General features: G+C 46.2%; 1 protein-coding gene across 1 annotated transcript in view; it reads right to left on the bottom strand.

Annotated features, from left to right (window-relative positions):
* Positions 1 to 20,710, bottom strand: part of LOC106574841 (Krueppel-like factor 7) — a 52,261-nt gene extending 31,551 nt beyond the window's left edge. Inside the window, exon 1 of the mRNA XM_082963038.1 lies at positions 20,287 to 20,710. Within this exon, the coding sequence (XP_082819164.1) occupies positions 20,287 to 20,388 (102 nt within the window). The 5' untranslated portion in view covers positions 20,389 to 20,710. The remainder of the gene's footprint in view (positions 1 to 20,286) is intronic.
* Between the last annotated feature and the right edge of the window lie 996 nt (positions 20,711 to 21,706).

Here is a 21,706-nt window from a genome sequence, read left to right as displayed (position 1 = left end):
AACTGTCAGTATATAACTGTCGGTATACATTCTAACACATTCTACAGTAAATGGACAGACTGCTTCGAGATGCAAATCCTTCTAGAAGAAAAGTAATTAAAGATTAGGAGAATTGCTGTGGCAAAATCATGCAGTGCCTCAGGAAAGCAAACCAAATGTATTCTTCTGATCAGCAGTCTAATTTGGTTGTGACGTGCTGTGAAAACGCCTGTGTGTCCTGGCAATGAAGAGAGGATGGAGAGGCAGGGAGATGAGAGGAGTGAGAACAGAGGGTGGAAATGAGAGGAGGAGAGAGGAAAGGGGGAAGAGTGTCAGGAGTTGAGGGGAGAGGAGACGAGAGGAAAAGGTGAATGAGAGGAGATGAGAAGGGGAAGACATGAGAGAAGAGGAGAGATTAGAAGACAGGAGAGGAAGAGGGAAATAGGAGAAAGAGGAGAGGAGGAGGGAGACAAGAGAGAGAGAGAAAGGGGGAGAGGAGAAAAGAGGAGAGGTAGAGGAGATAGTTGTGGGGAGAGGAGCCAAGCCCAGTGGATTATCCCAGTGACTGGAGAGACTAGAGTGACGGTAGTGGAGCTCACTGGGGAGAGGATCCTTGTCTCTTTAACTGGCTTTGGTTGAGCTGCTGTTTATCGGTGTAGCGACTCGCCAAGAGGTCCCGTCTCAGCGGCCAAATCCACGCTAATCTAATCAGGAAACAGCCATTCCCATTCAACCAGTCAACTGGCCGAAGAGTATTACCCCCCGCCCCCACTGCACACGCTCACAGAAAGGGTTGGAGTGGGTTAGGATAGGGGTTGGGTGGGAGACCAGCATTTTACACCAGGGTTAACAGTTAGCAGGGGGATTTGGAGTCGTCTGTATGGTGGATTTGGGTACCCCATTGTGAGCCACAAGCTAGCTAATCTTCATTACCACACACAATGACAGAGCAGAGAGAATGGCACTCGGCTGGAAATGAGTTTGGCGAAACAAAAGAGCTGTGAGAGAAAGAAAGAGGGGGGGGGGGGGGGGGGAATAACAGAGGCAGAGGAGAGAGAGGGAAGAGATAAAGGGAACAGCGAACCGGAAAAAGTCAGCTTCCTCTTCATACAGGCTTGGTGCAGATACAGAATGGGCACCCAAGTCACGTCGTCCAGAATGGAGAACAGGCTAAACTGGGTCTGTACAGATAGAAAAAAACCTAACAGGTCCTGTCTGCTGCACGGTGCTACGGGCGGCAGGGCACTTAGCGGTTAAGAGCATTGGGACAGTAACAGAAAGGTCACTGGTTCAAATCCCGAGCAGACTAGGTCAAAAATCTGTAGATGTGCCCTTGAGCAAGGCACTTAACCCTGATTGCTCCTGGAGTAAGTGGCTCTGGATAAGAGTGTCTGCTAAAGGACTAACATGTAAACGATTTGCCATGGTTGAAACACAGTCTGGTAGTGAGGGCTGAGGTGTGATGTCTACAGATATGCAGTGTTTGAAGAAAGGGGTTGTGAAAGGCTATTTCACAGCCAGTCATGGGACTGATTATTGCTAACCACTGAGGTTAACTAGGGGTCAAGAGGGTCATCTCCACTGATTACAGCATTGAGATATGCCCCCACTGAGGTTAACTGGGGGTCAAGAGGGTCATCTCCACTGATTACAGCATTGAGATATGCCCCCACTGAGGTTAACTAGGGGTTAAGAAGGTCAACTCCACCAACCACTGATTACAGCATTGAGATATGCCTCCACTGAGGTTAACTGGAGGTCAAGAGGAACAAGTCCACCAACCACTGATTATAACTGAGATATGCCCCCACTGTTAACTAGGGGTCAAGAGGGTCATCTCCACTCATTACAGCATTGAGATATGCCCCCACTGAGGTTAACTAGGGGTCAAGAAGGTCAACTCCACCAACCACTGATTATAACTGAGATATGCCCCCACTGAGGTCAACTAGGGGTCAAGAGGGTCAACTCCACTGATTACAGCATTGAGATATGCCCCCACTGAGGTTAACTAGGGGTCAAGAAGGTCATCTCCACTGATTACAGCATTGAGATATGCCCCCACTGAGGTTAACTAGGGGTCAAGAGGGTCATCTCCACTGATTACAGCATTGAGATATGCCCCCACTGAGGTTAACTGGGGGTCAAGAGGGTCAACTCCACCAACCACAGCATTGAGATATGCCCCCACTGAGGTTAACTAGGGGTCAAGAAGGTCAACTCCACTGATTACAGCATTGAGATACGCCCCCACTGAGGTTAACTGGGGGTCAAGAGGGTCAACTCCACTGATTACAGCATTGAGATACGCCCCCACTGAGGTTAACTAGGGGTCAAGAAGGTCAACTCCACCAACCACTGATTACAGCATTGAGATATGCCCCCACTGAGGTTAACTGGGGGTCAAGAGGGTCATCTCCACTGATTACAGCATTGAGATATGCCCCCACTGAGGTTAACTAGGGGTCAAGAGGGTCAACTCCACCAACCACTGATTACAGCATTGAGATATGCCTCCAATGAGGTTAATTAAGGTTCAAGAGTGAAAAAGGCAGGATCTTTCAAAAGCAGGTTACCACACCCTGCTAGGACCTCAGGTGACGAGGTTAAAGTTCATGAGGTCAAAATTGTTTACACGTGTGTGTGTGAGCGCAACTTACCTCCCGCGGGTTTAACTGGGTGGGTGTATAAGCCAGAAGAAGGAGACAATGGGTCGTTCTCCCCTGTCTTCATTCACACAGGAACGCTTTTAAAACAAACCTCAGGAACACAGATTTGCCAAACTGCTTAAATATTGAACAAAATACCTCTGTTGCCACTGCAGTGGGCTCTCCTCCAAGAGATAGAATGGAAGAAAAGGCTGTTTAGTGTTCTGTGCTGATTGAGGACTGTGCCATGGAAGGAAGCACGCAACTCTGCTTGAACCTGCTCACCCCTCTCTGCCCAGAGTTTGCCTCCTCAGTGAAACGCTGAAACAGAGTGCAAGCACTTTAATCCCAATATCCTCCCTATAACTAAACCTGTTTTTATAACTGAGCCTCTTCTTAATAACTGAGCCTCTTCTTAATAACTGAGCCTCTTCTTAATAACTGAGCCTCTTCTTAATAACTGAGCCTCTTCTTAATAACTGAGCCTCTTCTTATTAACTGAGCCTCTTCTTATTAACTGAGCCTCTTCTTAATAACTGAGCCTCTTCTTAATAACTGAGCCTCTTCTTAATAACTGAGCCCCTTCTTAATAACTGAGCCTCTTCTTAATAACTGAGCCTCTTCTTAATAACTGAGCCTCTTCTTATTAACTGAGCCTCTTCTTAGTGAAGATAGAAGCACTACAACCAGATTTTTGCTTCTGTGTGTGTGTTGTGTGTGTGAGTTAGTGTGTGCACATGTGAGCTGTCACATGGACGCAGGGCATAGTACGAGTCAGACACTATAATAATAAACAAGAGACTGGATCTCGGTTTTGTAAGCCTGTATTTGATTGGTTCAGGCTTGGAAGCCTATTTTATAAGCCTATGTTTGATTGGCTCCGGCCTGGAAACCTGTTTGTAAGCCTGTATTTGATTGGTTCAGGCCTGGAAGCCTGTTTTGTAAGCTCGTATTTGATTGGTTCAGGCTTGGCAGGCAGGTTCCATTTAAAAGGAAATTAGTGCAGTATAGTAGTATGAAAGGTGAGACTGAAGAGTTTATCTGATAAGGGCAACAACACATCTGCAACACTGATCATCAACACAGGGGCCCCTCAGGGGTGCGTGCTTAGTCCCCTCCTGTACTCCCTGTTCAACCATGACTGCATGGCCAAGCACGACTCCAACACCATCATTAAGTTTGCTGACGACCCAACAGTGGTAGGCCTGATCGCCGACAACGATAAGACAGCCTATAGGGAAAAGGTCAGAGACCTGGCAGTGTGGTTCCAGGATAACAACCTCTCCCTCAACATGAGCAAGACAAAGGAGCTGATTGTGGACTACAGGAAAAGAAGGGCCGAACAGGCCCCCATTCACATCGACAGGGCTGTAGTGGAGCCGTTCGAGAGTTTCAAGCTCCTTGGTGTCCACATCACCGACAAACTATCATGGTCCAAACACACCAAGACAGTCGTGAAGAGGGCACAACAAAACCTTTTCCCTGTCAGGAGACAAAATATATTTGTCATGGGTCCCCAGATTATAAAGATCATTTTCTACAGCTGCACCGTCCTGACCGGTTGCATAGTCACTTTACCCTTACCTACATGTACAAATGACCTCGACTAACCTGTATCTCCGCACATTGACTCGGTACTGGAACCCCCTGTAAATAGCCTCGTTATTGTTATTTTATTGTGTTACTTTTTACTTTAGTTTATTTAGCAAATATATTCTTAACCGAGAGAGCGCCATTCACTTTGCACACAGAGATCAGTCACATGTGCTTGAGGGAATGTTTGAACGAACGCTTCCCACAATGGACTGTGTGCAGAGGTGTGCTTGATGTTGCCTGGTTGGTTGGAGCTATGGGGGACTGTTTAGAAGGAAAACACCAGCCCACAGTCCCTTGGCTGTTTTGCACCAGTTCAGGCTTAAATCATTCAGACTAGTTGTGATTTAAGTGAACACATGGGACCCGCTTCACTGAACCTCTTAGAGAGAGTGGTCCCAGCAGACACCTGGGACCTGCTCCACTGAACCTCATAGAGAGTGGTCCCAGCAGGCACCTGGGACCCGCTTCACTGAACCTCGTAGAGAGAGTGGTCCCAGCAGACATCTGGGACCTGCTCCACTGAACCTCATAGAGAGAGTGGTCCCAGCAGGCACCTGGGACCCGCTTCACTGAACCTCGTAGAGAGAGTGGTCCCAGCAGGCACTTGGGACCTACTCCACTGAACCTCATAGAGAGAGTGGTCCCAGCAGACACCTGGGACCTGCTCCACTGAACCTCATAGAGAGAGTGGTCCCAGCAGACACCTGGGACCTGCTTCACTAAACCTCATAGAGAGAGTGGTCCCAGCAGACAACTGGGACCTGCTCCACTGAACCTCGTAGAGAGAGTGGTTCCAGCAGACACCTGGGATCTGCTCCACTGAACCTCATAGAGAGAGTGGTCCCAGCAGACACCTGGGACCTGCACCACTGAACCTCATAGAGAGAGTGGTCCTAGCAGATACCTGGGACCTGCACCACTGAACATCATAGAGAGAGTGGTCCCAGCAGACACCTGGGACCTGCTCCACTGAACCTCATAGAGAGAGTGGTCCCAGCAGACACCTGGGACCTGCACCACTGAACCTCATAGAGAGAGTGGTCCCAGCAGACACCTGGGACCTGCTTCACTAAACCTCATAGAGAGAGTGGTCCCAGCAGACAACTGGGACCTGCTCCACTGAACCTCGTAGAGAGAGTGGTTCCAGCAGACACCTGGGATCTGCTCCACTGAACCTCATAGAGAGAGTGGTCCCAGCAGACACCTGGGACCTGCACCACTGAACCTCATAGAGAGAGTGGTCCTAGCAGATACCTGGGACCTGCACCACTGAACATCATAGAGAGAGTGGTCCCAGCAGACACCTGGGACCTGCTCCACTGAACCTCATAGAGAGAGTGGTCCCAGCAGACACCTGGGACCTGCACCACTGAACCTCATAGAGAGAGTGGTCCCAGCAGACACCTGGGACCTGCTCCACTGAACCTCATAGAGAGAGTGGTCCCAGCAGACACCTGGGACCTGCTTCACTAAACCTCATAGAGAGAGTGGTCCCAGCAGGCTACGACAAGAACACATCATTATACAGTAGGGCATGTAGAAGCATACAGGTAATAATGTACACAGATCACTGCCTTGCTATAGCTCACACACACACACACACACACACACACACACACACACACACACACACACACACACACACACACACACACACACACACACACACACACACACACACACAATGATTGATGGGCTCTCTTATAAAACACAGTCCGTTCCCTAAGGTATTCCCGGCAACATCACCGGGACTAAAATAGCTAGCGACCCAAATAACTCCCCTGTTGGAACTGTCTGAGGTGTCCAACGTTACACCAAAGCCATTTGTTTGACTGGGTAATTAATTCCCTCCTTTTTATAACCAAAATGTTTATGGCCTATCTAGGCCAAGAGTGTACAGTAGTGGGCCAGGGAGAGGTGGGGGAGACAGTCTATTGTATATTGCCTGGGAGACAGAACATCATAGACATACATATGCTCTAAAATGGCTGCAGGACAGGAACTGGTATCACAAGATCACAGTAAATAGGATCAACTGCTTGAAGGATTTCCTCTTTGGCCAAATATAGGCCTTCTATAGGTCTATACTGGTAGTGCATTGAGACAGACCAACAGTACTGATCAAAACCATGCCACTGATGTCAGAAGAAGCAATGACTTGCCCCAGGATTCATCAAATCACTGGGGGATAAGATAGTCTGGAGACTAAATAGAGACCAGCCTAGCATTAGTTTCTGTAAAACCAGCCACCCTCCTCTCCTCCAATCCCAGCAGAGTTAGCCTGTAGCTGCTATTGTAACATAGGTGGTTTGGTGAACCACAATGTAACTGACCAGGGTTCAAATCTAGGTCTGAACTTAGCCCTCTGAGCTAAAGCCTGGGCATTACTGTCTATAGTATAACCGTAGCCTAACCACCGCTGATGCACTACAGCTGATAGCTGGGTCCAGTAGCCGGGTCCAGCCAGCAGCCTGCATTGCTCTGAGTGAGAGACAGCAGAGGGAGGGAGGGGGGACATTACATCGAGGTCCTGACACACACTGGCTGACTGGAGAGCAGCCAGGTCGTGTTGGAACTGAGGAAATGATTACTCAGAGCATATGGAAATACCGCTGGGTTTGCATATTGGGCCACAGAGCTGAAGACACAGGCCTACACACACACACACACACACACACACCACACACACACACACACACACACACACACACACACACACACACACACAGCTCTTATTGGGCAACTCAAAACCACCACATCTTCAGCATCCTACAACAAACCTCTTCTCCGTGCCAAGACTACCCTGAACACCACATGATGGGTTACAACATCCCTAAAACGTAATGGCACACTTCTCTAATGAACATAATGGAACTCTCCACTTCACCCCATGCTAGGTTGGGGGGTTGAGAATGGAGCAGAAGACATTTCTGTTGTTCACTGTAACATATAGACAATAAAGTTATATTCTACTCTAAACAACCATATGCGTTGGTTCTTCATCCCTGACAGTCCCTATTAGGGAGCCGTATGTCTGTGTGTCCTTGCTGTCGTCACCGTGGGGCTCTTCAGGCCTGTGATTGATGAGAGTGACATTAACAAACACAACCATCAGTGTTTACACTTGGTCAATGGTCCTTGTCTCTCCCTGTGTCTCCTTCCATCTATGAAGACACAGTAAAGGAAGCCAAGGTCACTTTACATTCTGAATCTAACCACATGCCTCCATGTTCCCATCACTGCACTCTCATGTGGTCAGTCCCTCACTCTCTCATTCATCTCAATCTCCCTCACCATCATCCATGGGTAACTCTATATCCCAATCTCCCTCATCCATGGGTAACTCTATATCCCAATCTCCCTCATCCATGGGTAACTCTATATCCCAATCTCCCTCATCCATGGGTAACTCTATATCCCAATCTCCCTCACCATCATCCATGGGTAACTCTATATCCCAATCTCCCTCATCCATGCGTAACTCTATATCCCAATCTCCCTCACCATCATCCATGGGTAACTATATCCCAATCTCCCTCACCATCATCCACGGGTAACTCTATATCCCAATCTCCCTCATCCATGGGTAACTCTATATCCCAATCTCCCTCACCGTCATCCATGGGTAACTCTATATCCCAATCTACCTCACCGTCATCCATGGGTAACTCTATATCCCAATCTACCTCACCGTCATCCATGGGTAACTCTATATCCCAATCTCCCTCACCGTCATCCATGGGTAACTCTATATCCCAATCTCCCTCATCCATGGGTAACTCTACAGTGAGGGAAAAAAGTATTTGATCCCCTGATGATTTTGTACGTTTGCCCACTGACAAAGAAATGATCAGTCTATAATTTTAATGGTAGGTTTATTTGAACAGTGAGAGACAGAATAACAACAAAAAAATCCAGAAAAACGCATGTCAAAAATGTTATAAATTGATTTGCATTTTAATGAGGGAAATAAGTATTTGACCCCCTCTCAATCAGAAAGATTTCTGGCTCCCAGGTGTCTTTTATACAGGTAACGAGCTGAGATTAGGAGCACACTCTTAAAGGGAGTGCTCCTAATCTCAGCTTGTTACCTGTATAAAAGACACCTGTCCACAGAAGCAATCAATAAATCAGATTACAAACTCTCCACCATGGCCAAGACCAAAGAGCTCTCCAAGGATGTCAGGGACAAGATTGTAGACCTACACAAGGCTGGAATGGGCTACAAGACCATCGCCAAGCAGCTTGGTGAGAAGGTGACAACAGTTGGTGCGATTATTCGCAAATGGAAGAAACACAAAAGAACTGTCACTCTCCCTCGGCCTGGGGCTCCATGCAAGATCTCACCTCGTGGAGTTGCAATGATCATGAGAACGGTGAAGAATCAGCCCAGAACTACACGGGAGGATCTTGTCAATGATCTCAAGGCAGCTGGGACCATAGTCACCAAGAAAACAATTGGTAACACACTATGCCGTGAAGGACTGAAATCCTGCAGCGCCCGCAAGGTCCCCCTGCTCAAGAAAGCACATATACATGCCCGTCTGAAGTTTGCCAATGAACATCTGAATGATTCAGAGGACAACTGGGTGAAAGTGTTGTGGTCAGATGAGACCAAAATGGAGCTCTTTGGCATCAACTCAACTCGCGTGTTTGGAGGAGGAATGCTGCCTATGACCCCAAGAATACCATCCCCACCGTTAAACATGGAGGTGGAAACATTATGCTTTGGGGGTGTTTTTCTGCTAAGGGGACAGGACAACTTCACCGCATCAAAGGGACGATGGACAGGGCCATGTACCGTCAAATCTTGGGTGAGAACCTCCTTCCCTCAGCCAGGGCATTGAAAATGGGTCGTGGATGGGTATTCCAGCATGACAATGACCCAAAACACACGGCCAAGGCAACAAAGGATTGGCTCAAGAAGAAGCACATTAAGGTCCTGGAGTGGCCTAGCCAGTCTCTAGACCTTAATCCCATAGAAAATCTGTGGAGGGAGTTGAAGGTTCGAGTTGCCAAACGTCAGCCTCGAAACCTTAATGACTTGGAGAAGATCTGCAAAGAGGAGTGGGACAAAATCCCTACTGAGATGTGTGCAAACCTGGTGGCCAACTACAAGAAACGTCTGACCTCTGATTGCCAACAAGGGTTTTGCCACCAAGTACTAAGTCATGTTTTGCAGAGGGGTCAAATACTTATTTCCCTCATTAAAATGCAAATCAATTTATAACATTTTTGACATGCGTTTTTCTGGATTTTTTTGTTGTTATTCTGTCTCTCACTGTTCAAATAAACCTACCATTAAAATTATAGACTGATCATTTCTTTGTCAGTGGGCAAACGTTCAAAATCATCAGGGGATCAAATACTTTTTTCCCTCACTGTATATCCCAATCTCCCTCACCATCATCCATGGGTAACTCTATATCCCAATCTCCCTCACCATCATCCATGGGTAACTCTATATCCCAATCTCCCTCACCATCATCCATGGGTAACTCTATATCCCAATCTCCCTCACCATCATCCATGGGTAACTCTATATCCCAATCTCCCTCACCATCATCCATGGGTAACTCTATATCCCAATCTCCCTCACCGATCATCCATGGGTAACTCTATATCCCAATCTCCCTCACCATCATCCATGGGTAACTCTATATCCCAATCTCCCTCACCGTCATCCATGGGTAACTCTATATCCCAATCTCCCTCACCGTCATCCATGGGTAACTCTATATCCCAATCTCCCTCACATCATCCAGGGTAACTCTATATCCCAATCTCCCTCATCCATGGGTAACTCTATATCCCAATCTCCCTCACCGTCATCCATGGGTAACTCTATATCCCAATCTCCCTCACCGTCATCCATGGGTAACTCTATATCCCAATCTCCCTCACCGTCATCCATGGGTAACTCTATATCCCAATCTCCCTCACCATCATCCACGGGTAACTCTATATCCCAATCTCCCTCATCCATGGGTAACTCTATATCCCAATCTCCCTCACCGTCATCCATGGGTAACTCTATATCCCAATCTCCCTCACCGTCATCCACGGGTAACTCTATATCCCAATCTCCCTCATCCATGGGTAACTCTATATCCCAATCTCCCTCACCGATCATCCATGGGTAACTCTATATCCCAATCTCCCTCATCCATGGGTAACTCTATATCCCAATCTCCCTCATCCATGGGTAACTCTATATCCCAATCTCCCTCATCCATGCTAACTCTATATCCCATCTCCCTCACTGTCATCCATGGGTAACTCTATAGCCCAATCTCCCTCACCGTCATCCATGGGTAACTACCAATATGACAGAGGCTGAACCGTGCCTAAGCCACAGACGTTTATCCTGCACTACGTTCCTGTCTGTAAGGCTTCCCCATTCTGTTTCTGGGTGCATCTGAAAGGGCATCCTTTTTCATATATTGTGCACTACTTCTGATCTAAAGTGCACTACTGTTTAACTCTCTCCTTCCATGTCCCAGTAAAGGACTCTTTGGCTGTTACTAGATGTCAACCCTTGCTTCCTCCATCCTTGTTTCCTCCATTCCTCTCCTCTCTCTCAAAGAGCATAGGAGGAGGAGATTAGAGGGCAGGGTCCTGGGATCCTCTCCTCCAATCCACTTTACCAGAAAGGTGAGGAACGGAATAAACGAGGATGGAGAAAACAGATTTGACATCTCCCTTCTCTAGACCTCGATGTTCCATGGGTAGGTGGGATTATCGTTGCAGACTAAACAAACAAATGATCCGAAGCCTGCCTGGTGCTCGGTGCCGGCTGCTTAGCAACAGGTGTTGCTAGACTGGAGAGATCTGAGGTTGATTTTGTGTTTGGTTGTCAACAGCGGTTGATCATTGATTTGGCATGTTTGGACACCTTCCATTGACGTTTGTCTGGGGTAAAAGGTTATAGAGGAATAGGGCAGACAAGTCAAGTACCATGTATCCTTGGTACACTGTGTTCAGTTGGAACAAAACTCCATGGTCTTAGATAACAACAACGGTGAACCTTCTCAGTCTTCCAGTTCCTCACCGATGCTGAGTGTGTGAGAGAGAGACAGGGAGAGAGAACGAATCAGAGACAGGCAGTCAGACAGGCAGACAAACAGGCAGGCAGGAAGACAGGCAGGCAGGCAGGAAGACAGGCCGAGACCGAGAGAGGATAGAAGAATTGCCAAAATGCCAAATTTGAAGGACATGTCGGAAATGTCTGAGCCCTCTCTCTCTCACTCTCTCTGGTTGCAATGCCAGGATGAATTGCGACGAGGCATGTCGGATCACTCTAAAGCACTGTAACAGCTTCCCATCTCCACTCAAATGATGTGAAAGTCATTGCCTGGCCATGTGTGAGTCTGGTGTGAGAATAAATGACTGGCTCCCTCTCCTCACTGTTAATCAAATCCCCCCAGGGCAGGGTTGCCAGATATGCTCGACGTGCTCGTCCAGCGCGGAGATGACAGAACCCATACATAAAGATGTGCTTTCCCTCCCCTTTTCTCCTCCTCCTCATCCCCTCTTCCCCCCTCTCCTCTCATCGTCTCTCCAAGCGGGTGCTACTGACGTGACAGTCACTCCTCCGAACGAGACGAGCCAGACAAATGAATGCATCGTCTCCTCCCTCCATCCTCTTCTTTACTTCATCAACACTCCAGCTCTCCGTCGCCTCCTTTTCAATGCATCACCCACCCATCACTCGCAATCATCTTCTCGCTTGTTGAATGACGAGCTCACCTCTTGGAGGAGCAGGCAGAGTGCATTGTGGTCCGATCACTTAAAAGATGTGTTCTGAGGTCAAAGGGTGACAGGCAGACACACACACACACACACACACACACACACAAGCTCGCACACACACACACACACAAAATGATGATTATGAAATTATTCACAGTGGAGTGCTTGAATGCCCGTTGAATAATGAGGGCTTGCTTTTAGCAACAGTCTTCTAAAATGTTTGTATGCATATCAATTTTCTCCCTGACAGTGCAATAGGAATCTCATTAAGAATCTTCTTGCTGTCAGTCATTGTATCTGGTCTGAATTGCACTCTGAACTCTATTGTTCAATGTTAGATACGTTAGATTAGCCTGGTGGTCCAGTCTGTGTTAGTTTCTATACATTAGATTAGCCTGGTGGTCCAGTCTGTGTTAGTTTCTATACATTATATTAGCCTGGTGGTCCAGTCTGTGTTAGTTTCTATACATTATATTAGCCTGGTGGTCCAGTCTGTGTTAGTTTCTATACATTATATTAGCCTGGTGTTCCAGTCTGTGTTAGTTTCTATACATTATATTAGCCTGGTGTTCCAGTCTGTGTTAGACTGGATCACCAGGCTAATCTAATGTAGCTGTGTAGATTTAGATACATTAGATTAGCCTGGTGATCCAGTCTGTGTTAGTTTATATACATTAGATTAGCCTGGTGATCCAGTCTGTGTTAGATTTAGATACATTAGATTAGCCTGGTGGTCCAGTCTGTGTTAGGTTTATATACATTAGATTAGCCTGGTGGTCCAGTCTGTGTTAGTTTATATACATTATATTAGCCTGGTGGTCCAGTCTGTGTTAGTTTATATACATTAGATTAGCCTGGTGGTCCAGTCTGTGTTAGGTTTATATACATTATATTAGCCTGGTGGTCCAGTCTGTGTTAGGTTTAGATACATTAGATTAGCCTGGTGGTCCAGTCTGTGTTAGGTTTAGCCAGCTCCTCTCTGTCAATTCATTGTCATGCCAGTGTATGGTCTGACGACGATACAAGAGTTAGAAACAGCAAATAGAACAGAATATAACTTTATTAGACTTAGCTACAGCAAATAGAATATAACTGTATTAGACTTAGCTACAGCAGATAGAATAGAACTTCATTAGTCCATCTGAGATGGAAATTCTTTTTTTACTCTGCTCCAGGCCCCTTAAGCCTATTTCCTCTTGAATTCTGTCCTCCTGTTTTCTAAGAAATGGCCGCTCAGTCATAAGATAGTGGCTCCTGAGTACTGTGTAACGCCCTCCTGAGAAATGGCGCTCAACCACATGAAGCTCCCTTTCATAAACCGTGTGTCATGAGTGAAGTTAGCTCAGGACAATCTCTGTCCTCTCCATCCTCTCTCCATCCACATGATGATTATCTATTGGATTCCTGTGATTGGAACAAAGCTTTGCTCACCAAACTTTTTCTTCTTGACGATTCCTTTGAGATGGTTTGATAGAATTGGTATTACGTTGCTTCATTACTTTGAAATGTAGAGATCTGGATCATATCAGATGACGATAGTGATTTATCATACAAGTTACTGCACGTCTGACAATATTTCAGGGTTTTCTCACTACGAATGGGGAAATTAATGAAGAATGTATGGAAAAATACTATAATTGAATAGAATGAATGCTTCCATAAGTGAATGGCTGAATTGAAGACTGCTCCTATACCAGTAACCTATCAGCATCAGAACAGAATCCGCGAGGAAACATGGCCCTTCTAGAGAGGACTGCAGGCTTGGTGGTGAAGACAGAAATAGAATAAGCTAGAGAGGACTGCAGGCTTGGTGGTGAAGACAGAAATAGAATAAGCTAGAGAGGACTGCAGGCTTGGTGGTGAAGACAGATATAGAATAAGTTAGAGAGGACTGCAGGCTTGGTGGTGAAGACAGAAATAGAATAAGCTAGAGAGGACTGCAGGCTTGGTGGTGAAGACAGATATAGAATAAGTTAGAGAGGACTGCTGGCTTGGTGGTGAAGACAGACATAGAATAAGCTAGAGAGGACTGCAGGCTTGGTGGTGAAGACAGACATAGAATAAGCTAGAGAGGACTGCAGGCTTGGTGGTGAAGACAGATATAGAATAAGCTAGAGAGGACTGCAGGCTTGGTGGTGAAGACAGACATAGAATAAGCTAGAGAGGACTGCAGGCTTGGTGGTGAAGACAGATATAGAATAAGTTAGAGAGGACTGCAGGCTTGGTGGTGAAGACAGACATAGAATAAGCTAGAGAGGACTGCAGGCTTGGTGGTGAAGACAGAAATAGAATAAGCTAGAGAGGACTGCAGGCTTGGTGGTGAAGACAGAAATAGAATAAGCTAGAGAGGACTGCAGGCTTGGTGGTGAAGACAGACATAGAATAAGCTAGAGAGGACTGCAGGCTTGGTGGTGAAGACAGACATAGAATAAGTTAGAGAGGACTGCAGGCTTGGTGGTGAAGACAGATATAGAATAAGTTAGAGAGGACTGCAGGCTTGGTGGTGAAGACAGAAATAGAATAAGCTAGAGAGGACTGCAGGCTTGGTGGTGAAGACAGATATAGAATAAGTTAGAGAGGACTGCTGGCTTGGTGGTGAAGACAGACATAGAATAAGCTAGAGAGGACTGCAGGCTTGGTGGTGAAGACAGACATAGAATAAGCTAGAGAGGACTGCAGGCTTGGTGGTGAAGACAGATATAGAATAAGCTAGAGAGGACTGCAGGCTTGGTGGTGAAGACAGACATAGAATAAGCTAGAGAGGACTGCAGGCTTGGTGGTGAAGACAGATATAGAATAAGTTAGAGAGGACTGCAGGCTTGGTGGTGAAGACAGACATAGAATAAGCTAGAGAGGACTGCAGGCTTGGTGGTGAAGACAGATATAGAATAAGTTAGAGAGGACTGCAGGCTTGGTGGTGAAGACAGATATAGAATAAGTTAGAGAGGACTGCAGGCTTGGTGGTGAAGACAGATATAGAATAAGTTAGAGAGGACTGCAGGCTTGGTGGTGAAGACAGACATAGAATAAGTTAGAGAGGACTGCAGGCTTGGTGGTGAAGACAGAAATAGAATAAGCTAGAGAGGACTGCAGGCTTGGTGGTGAAGACAGAAATAGAATAAGCTAGAGAGGACTGCTGGCTTGGTGGTGAAGACAGAAATAGAATAAGCTAGAGAGGACTGAAGGCTTGGTGGTGAAGACAGAAATAGAAAAAGCTAGAGAGGACTGCAGGCTTGGTGGTGAAGACAGAAATAGAATAAGCTAGAGAGGACTGCTGGCTTGGTGGTGAAGACAGAAATAGAATAAACTAGAGAGGACTGCTGGCTTGGTGGTGAAGACAGAAATAGAATAAGCTAGAGAAGACTGCTGGCTTGGTGGTGAAGACAGAAATAGAATAAGCTAGAGAGGACTGCTGGCTTGGTGGTGAAGACAGAAATAGAATAAGCTAGAGAGGACTGCTGGCTTGGTGGTGAAGACAGAAATAGAATAAGCTAGAGAAGACTGCTGGCTTGGTGGTGAAGGCAGAAATAGAATAAGCTAGAGAGGACTGTTGGCTTGGTGGTGAAGACAGAAATAAAATAAGCTAGAGAGGACTGCTGGCTTGGTGGTGAAGACAGAAATAGAATAAGCTAGAGAAGACTGCAGGCTTGGTGGTGAAGACAGAAAAAGAATAAGCTAGATATATCCTGTATCTCCCATACAGAACATGCACTCACAACCCACTGGAGCTTATCAGAAACACAGCAGTCTCAGAGGTCATGTCCTCACACATGTGTGTGTGTGTGTTTTTGTGTATGTGTGTGTGTGTGTGTGTGTGTGCGTGTGCGTATACACACGTCCTCTTACACACTAACCAGAGTGTTGCCGTCTGGCAATCCCATTGGGAGTTCATTCTTCATTTCATATGAACGAGCTAAGGAGGTGGGAAGGAGGGAGAAAGGGAAGGAGAGAGGGAGGGAAGGAGAGAGGGAGAGTTTAAGTGCTCTCCTCCAGTCTGCATGCTGTGTGAGAAAGCAGCTGGGGCCCTACTGAGGATTACCACACACACACACACACACACACACACACACACACACACACACACACACACACACACGGTCAGGTTAACACTAGAGATACTCCGGGGCAGATTCCCTGGTCAGTCAAAGGGAAAGCCGGTCAGTCAGTCCAGCTCCATGCTTTTCTTTGACTCTCTATATCTCTACATCTTTCTATCTATCCATCTATCTGCTCCTGCAGGCTTGGCCCAGTGGACTGTGAAATGTGAAACCCTGCAGTAGCAAATGTGCATGCTTGGCACTTCACTCCTCTATCTCACTGTCCTCCTCTCTCTTCTCTCCTTTCCACCTCTCCTCTCCCATCCTCTTCTTGCCTCTACTCTTTCTCCTCCTCTCCTTGCTCCTACTCTCTCTCCTATCCTCCTCTCCTTTCTCCTTCTTACCTGTACTCCCTCTCCTCCTATACTCTCCAGTCCTCTCCTCCCCTCTTGTCTTCTCTCCTCTCCTCTTCTCGTTTTTTCTCTCCTCTCCTTTCCTCTTCTCGTTTTTTCTCTCCTCTCCTTGCTTCTACTCTCTCTCCTTGCTTCTACTCTCTCTCCTTGCTTCTACTCTCTCTCCTATCCTGTTCTGTTCTCTTCTCGTTTCTCCTCTCGTTTCTCCCCTCTCCTCCTGCCCTCTCCTCCTATCCTCACTCCTCTTTCTTCTACTCTCTCCTCTCCTTTCCTTTCCTTTCCTGTTCTGTTCTCTTCTCGTTTCTCCTCTCGTTTCTCCCCTCTCCTCCTGCCCTCTCCTCCTATCCTCACTCCTCTTTCTTCTACTCTCTCCTCTCCTTTCCTTTCCTGTTCTGTTCTCTTCTCGTTTCTCCTCTCGTTTCTCCCCTCTGCTTTCTTCTCCTATCCTCACTCCTCTTTCTTCTACTCTCTCCTCCTATTCTCTCCACTCTTTTTCCATCCTCTCCTCTCCTTTCCTGTTCTCTTCTCGTTTCTCCTCTCCTCCCCTCCCTCCCCTTTTCCCTCTGCTTTATTCTCCTGCCCTCTCCTCATCTCCTCGCGCTCCCTCTCCTCTTGCTCTCGCTCTCCCTCCCCTCTTTATCATCAACCACCACTGCTGCCTGCCAGGTTGCTGGAGATCTCCACACACACACACACACACACACACACACACACACACACACACACACACACACACACACACACACGCTATATCCCTTTCCCTCCATTTAGAAACCAACCACATCTCTGATATGGTAGAGTGATATTCAGCCATGTTGCCTGAGTACTGACTAGACATCCCTTACTGTGAGTGAACCCTGAAGGACAGAGTGAGTGTGTTGGAGGACAGACAGACTGTGTCTGTAGGTCAATGTCAGCCAGCCCTTGTGTTGTGGCTGTAGTATTACAGTGTAGCCATGGGGGGTCCATGTGATGTGGCCAGTGATAATTCTACATCTACCAACTGGGTATACAGGGAATAACAAAACACTCTGCAAATTCTATCAGGGCAGCTGGTCTGTCAGTCATGTGACAAAATAGGCAATGTGCTCCTACTCGGGTTATGGTTGGGTGCTGAATCTGTTTATTGTATTGTGCATCCTATTCATGTTCTATGGTCGGGCAGTCTCACCTCGTGTAGGCCTAGCAGCTGATGCCATAACCATCTGATTGATGCCCTGTAGACAGGGAGGAGGGAACACCACGACAATGACAGTGGTGACTAACATGCGGTGCCCTTTAAAACCAACGTTCTATCACAGCATCACTTAAAGCATCACATCTCTACTGTGGGCCACAGCATTAAGACAACATTGTTCCATGTGTCAGACAGAGTTTTATGTGTTTTATACAGGCAATATTTCTCCATGGAGGTGGACAATGCCAGTCGCATGTCCCTGAGTGGCTGCCGTCAAGTAAACAGGTCTGTTATAATGACTTATCTGGTCTGGGGATGTCAACTCGAGACCTTGAGACATTTTTCATTCACTCACACAAACATCTAGGAAATATTGCTAGCATATATATTGTAAGTACAATAGGCTGTGTCTCTAGAGTACAACATCTTGAAACTGCACTAGGCCTATGTCAGCCTGGATTTGCCATTAATTCTACCAGATTGTTGAAAGGTTTTATTCCCCTAGGCCAGGATTCTACCAGATTGATGAGAGGTTTTATTCTCCAGGCCAGGATTCTACCATATTGATGAGAGGTTTTATTCTCCAGGCTAGTATTCTACCAGATTGATGAGAGGTTTTATTCTCCAGGCTAGTATTCTACCAGATTGATGAGGTTTTATTCTCCAGGCCAGGATTCTACCATATTGATGAGAGGTTTTATTCTCCAGGCTAGTATTCTACCAGATTGATGAGAGGTTTTATTCTCCAGGCCAGGATTCTACCAGATTGATGAGGTTTTATTCTCCAGGCTAGTATTCTACCAGATTGATGAGAGGTTTTATTCTCCAGGCTAGTATTCTACCAGATTGATGAGAGATTTTATTCTCCAGGCCAGGATTCTACCAGATTGATGAGAGGTTTTATTCTCCAGGCCAGGATTCTACCAGATTGATGAGAGGTTTTATTCTCCAGGCTAGTATTCTACCAGATTGATGAGGTTTTATTCTCCAGGCTAGTATTCTACCAGATTGATGAGAGGTTTTATTCTCCAGGCCAGGATTCTACCATATTGATGAGAGGTTTTATTCTCCAGGCTAGTATTCTACCAGATTGATGAGAGGTTTTATTCTCCAGGCCAGGATTCTACCATATTGATGAGAGGTTTTATTCTCCAGGCCAGGATTCTACCATATTGATGAGAGGTTTTATTCTCCAGGCTAGTATTCTACCAGATTGATGAGAGGTTTTATTCTCCAGGCTAGTATTCTACCAGATTGATGAGGTTTTATTCTCCAGGCCAGGGCAGAGCCATGTCAGTAATACAGTAATATGACATTTATCAATGGTTACATAGTCTTTCAACTGACTGCAGTAATATCTGGTGTGTGACTGGACAGTGATCTTGAGTTAGTCTGGATGTTTGAGTGGCTGACAGCGGGAAGCCAATTAAGAAGGTGACTAGAGAGGGTAGAGCCATGGTCATGGACCACTGACTGACCACTAGCCTTCCTTTACACACAAGAACTCTACTGGCACAAGTAGCCCGCACCAAATTACCATGCACTGCTGTTGCCTGCAGCCCAGCGATGCTGGTGGCGAAAATGATCATCCCAAACCGCTTCCATCAGTGCAGGTGGATGGCATGCCGCATGGCAACCGCGTGGTTCTTTAAATGCCTTTACACGCACCGCGTAAAACAAGAAACATCGAGACTTTATGCATATAGAGAAAACTGAACGTGTAAATGTTGTCTTGCTTGCATAGTAAGTGAAACAGTTTACTTCCCACCAGACCAGAGTTGAATAACGCCTGCAGTCCTACGGAGAGTAGAGCAGTACGTTGGTTTCACCATGTGTCCCCCGGCGTTACATTTCACGACAGTTTTTATTAGCACAGGCTCTATGACACAATGTGACTCGGAAACCCCGAGGCTTGACTCCTGGACCATATCATTCCCTCATTATAATCCCCCTCTTACTATTCCCCATTTCCACAGCATCTTGTAAAAAGACCACTTGCTTATCTCGAACGGCAACCCTATACATCTGCGTTAATACATTATGCATTTGAATGGGGAACCTCCTCGCCTCATGCCGCCGAGGGTTTCAAAACAAGTAATCCGACGGAAGCAGATGTATTATTTATGTACAAAGCACAGTTTTTATTATTCAGAGATCTACATCTTCCCTGTCGAAATTATGACTGCTTTTCCCTAATTGCTTTTGACAGCTGAGACCATGCGCACCGGTGAAGGATACATTAACGGCAGCGAATAACAACCTGCGCTCGGCTCAACACAGAACAGCACTCCGCTGGTATGATCTAATATCATAACACAATCATACTTGGTACGAGTTAACATTGCGACACTGTTCATATTAGACCACATGCTTCAAGTTAATCACACAGGGTCATATTCTTAACAATAGCGTAACAATACATCGGTGCAGATTTAATTGCCTAGTATGAAGATTTAATTGCAATAGCGCAGGTTTCCTTTCATAGACTCATCTATTTGACAAGTTACTCTTACATTTAGGCTATAGTACCTCTCTCTCTCTGAACTTGTGATGCAAGGGATTGGAGGAAAGTTGACACCTATGTCAGTGATTCGAGCGCACTTCGGTGGCTTTGCCAAACCACCATCAGCAATATAGCTACAGTTAACGATTGATATAGCTAACGATTGAAACTCTATAGTCACCTGCTGCCAGTTCTCCTCCAGCGAAGGCATCGCAGAGAAGTAGCCGGTGTCATGCACGAGCTGGAGTTCCTGAAAAATACCGTGATTCGCCAAAACGTCCATGATGATGCTCTGTGTGCGGAGCGCAGAAAGGAGACTGTTCCACGAAAAAAAGGAATCCGGCTGTGTCTAATCAAATGTCCAAATCCACGTTCATGCCAGTCCTATCAGGAAATATAATAATGCACAGAAAGAAACAAACAGATCCGAAAGAAGGAAATATGTAGTTTCACTATTTGCTGGAGACTCTAATGAACTAGTTTAGACTTGGTGAGAGACGCACACTTGCAGAGATGATGGAGGCTCCATGTGTATCCGTAGGCTATTGCCAGGTAGTAACCTTGCTCATCCCCACTACGCTTTTCCCCAGCGCTCCGCTTCTGTAGGAAAATGTTCGGGCAGGATGGTAGTAGGCTACAGGCATCGCAAGACAAACGGGGAGGAGAGTAGCGAGTGGAGGGGCGTGTACATACTGTCAATCAACTTCGTGCGTGGCCATATAAGGTAAATTGCTTTGACGATCCCGCCAACGGGGTGATTTGACAGGTTAAGGTGTGTAAAGAGGAGCATATATGCAAATAATTGGATCTCAATAGGCTCTCCTTCCCTGTCACTCAAGCCATATAGGTTTGAAAGGTGAGCTATTTATCCGAAGCTAAATAGACATGTAAGCGGCTCATCTTGGACTGTCTACTAAAATAAGTTAGAGCACCAACATCTAGTCGTTTTCGTGTGCTCCTCGAATAGACTGGGAAACCAGGCTATATTCGGTTATAGACCTACACATTAACCATATACTCTACGTATGACTAAAGTAGTAGACCAAAGAATTTAGAAAGACAAACACAGACCTTGGAGCTTTGAAGGCACCAGGTCACCCGTGATACAAGTCAGTATTCGACATCCATCCAAGTCCGGAAATGACGTGGAAAAAGGCCATTAGGGGCAATTGTGAGCGCTGTTACCTTTTAAGTAGGTTTCGTTTTGTTTGGGTGTTGGGGATGGGGGTGTAAGCATCTGCTACTGTTACAGAAAGTTGAATGTTTGAATCCAGTGATAAAAGTAATTTTTGAGACTTGTTTTAAGCCTGTCCCAAACCTTAACCCTTACATTAACCGTTTGGAGTTAATGACTAACATCCCTCTAGTGCAAAAGGTTGCATGTTCGAATCCATTGATAGAAACTTGTTTTTGAGATTTTAGTTTTAAGCCTATCTCAGACCTTAACCATTCAGAGTTCATGTCTAACCTTAACCACTTCAAAATTGTGCGTTTGGAACAACTTCAAAATGATGAAAGTCTAATTGTGACGTGAGACTGTGAGAGTTTGTTGAAGGAACCAACATTGTGCAGTACATGTAGGATATACCTTGTGTCTTTCC

This window comes from Salmo salar, chromosome 16, assembly GCF_965601325.2.
Source record: "Salmo salar chromosome 16, fSalSal1, whole genome shotgun sequence".
Classification (NCBI taxonomy): Eukaryota; Metazoa; Chordata; class Actinopteri; order Salmoniformes; family Salmonidae; genus Salmo; species Salmo salar.
The sequence above is the reverse complement of the archived record's forward strand: the minus strand, read 5'-3'. Positions and strand labels throughout refer to the sequence as shown.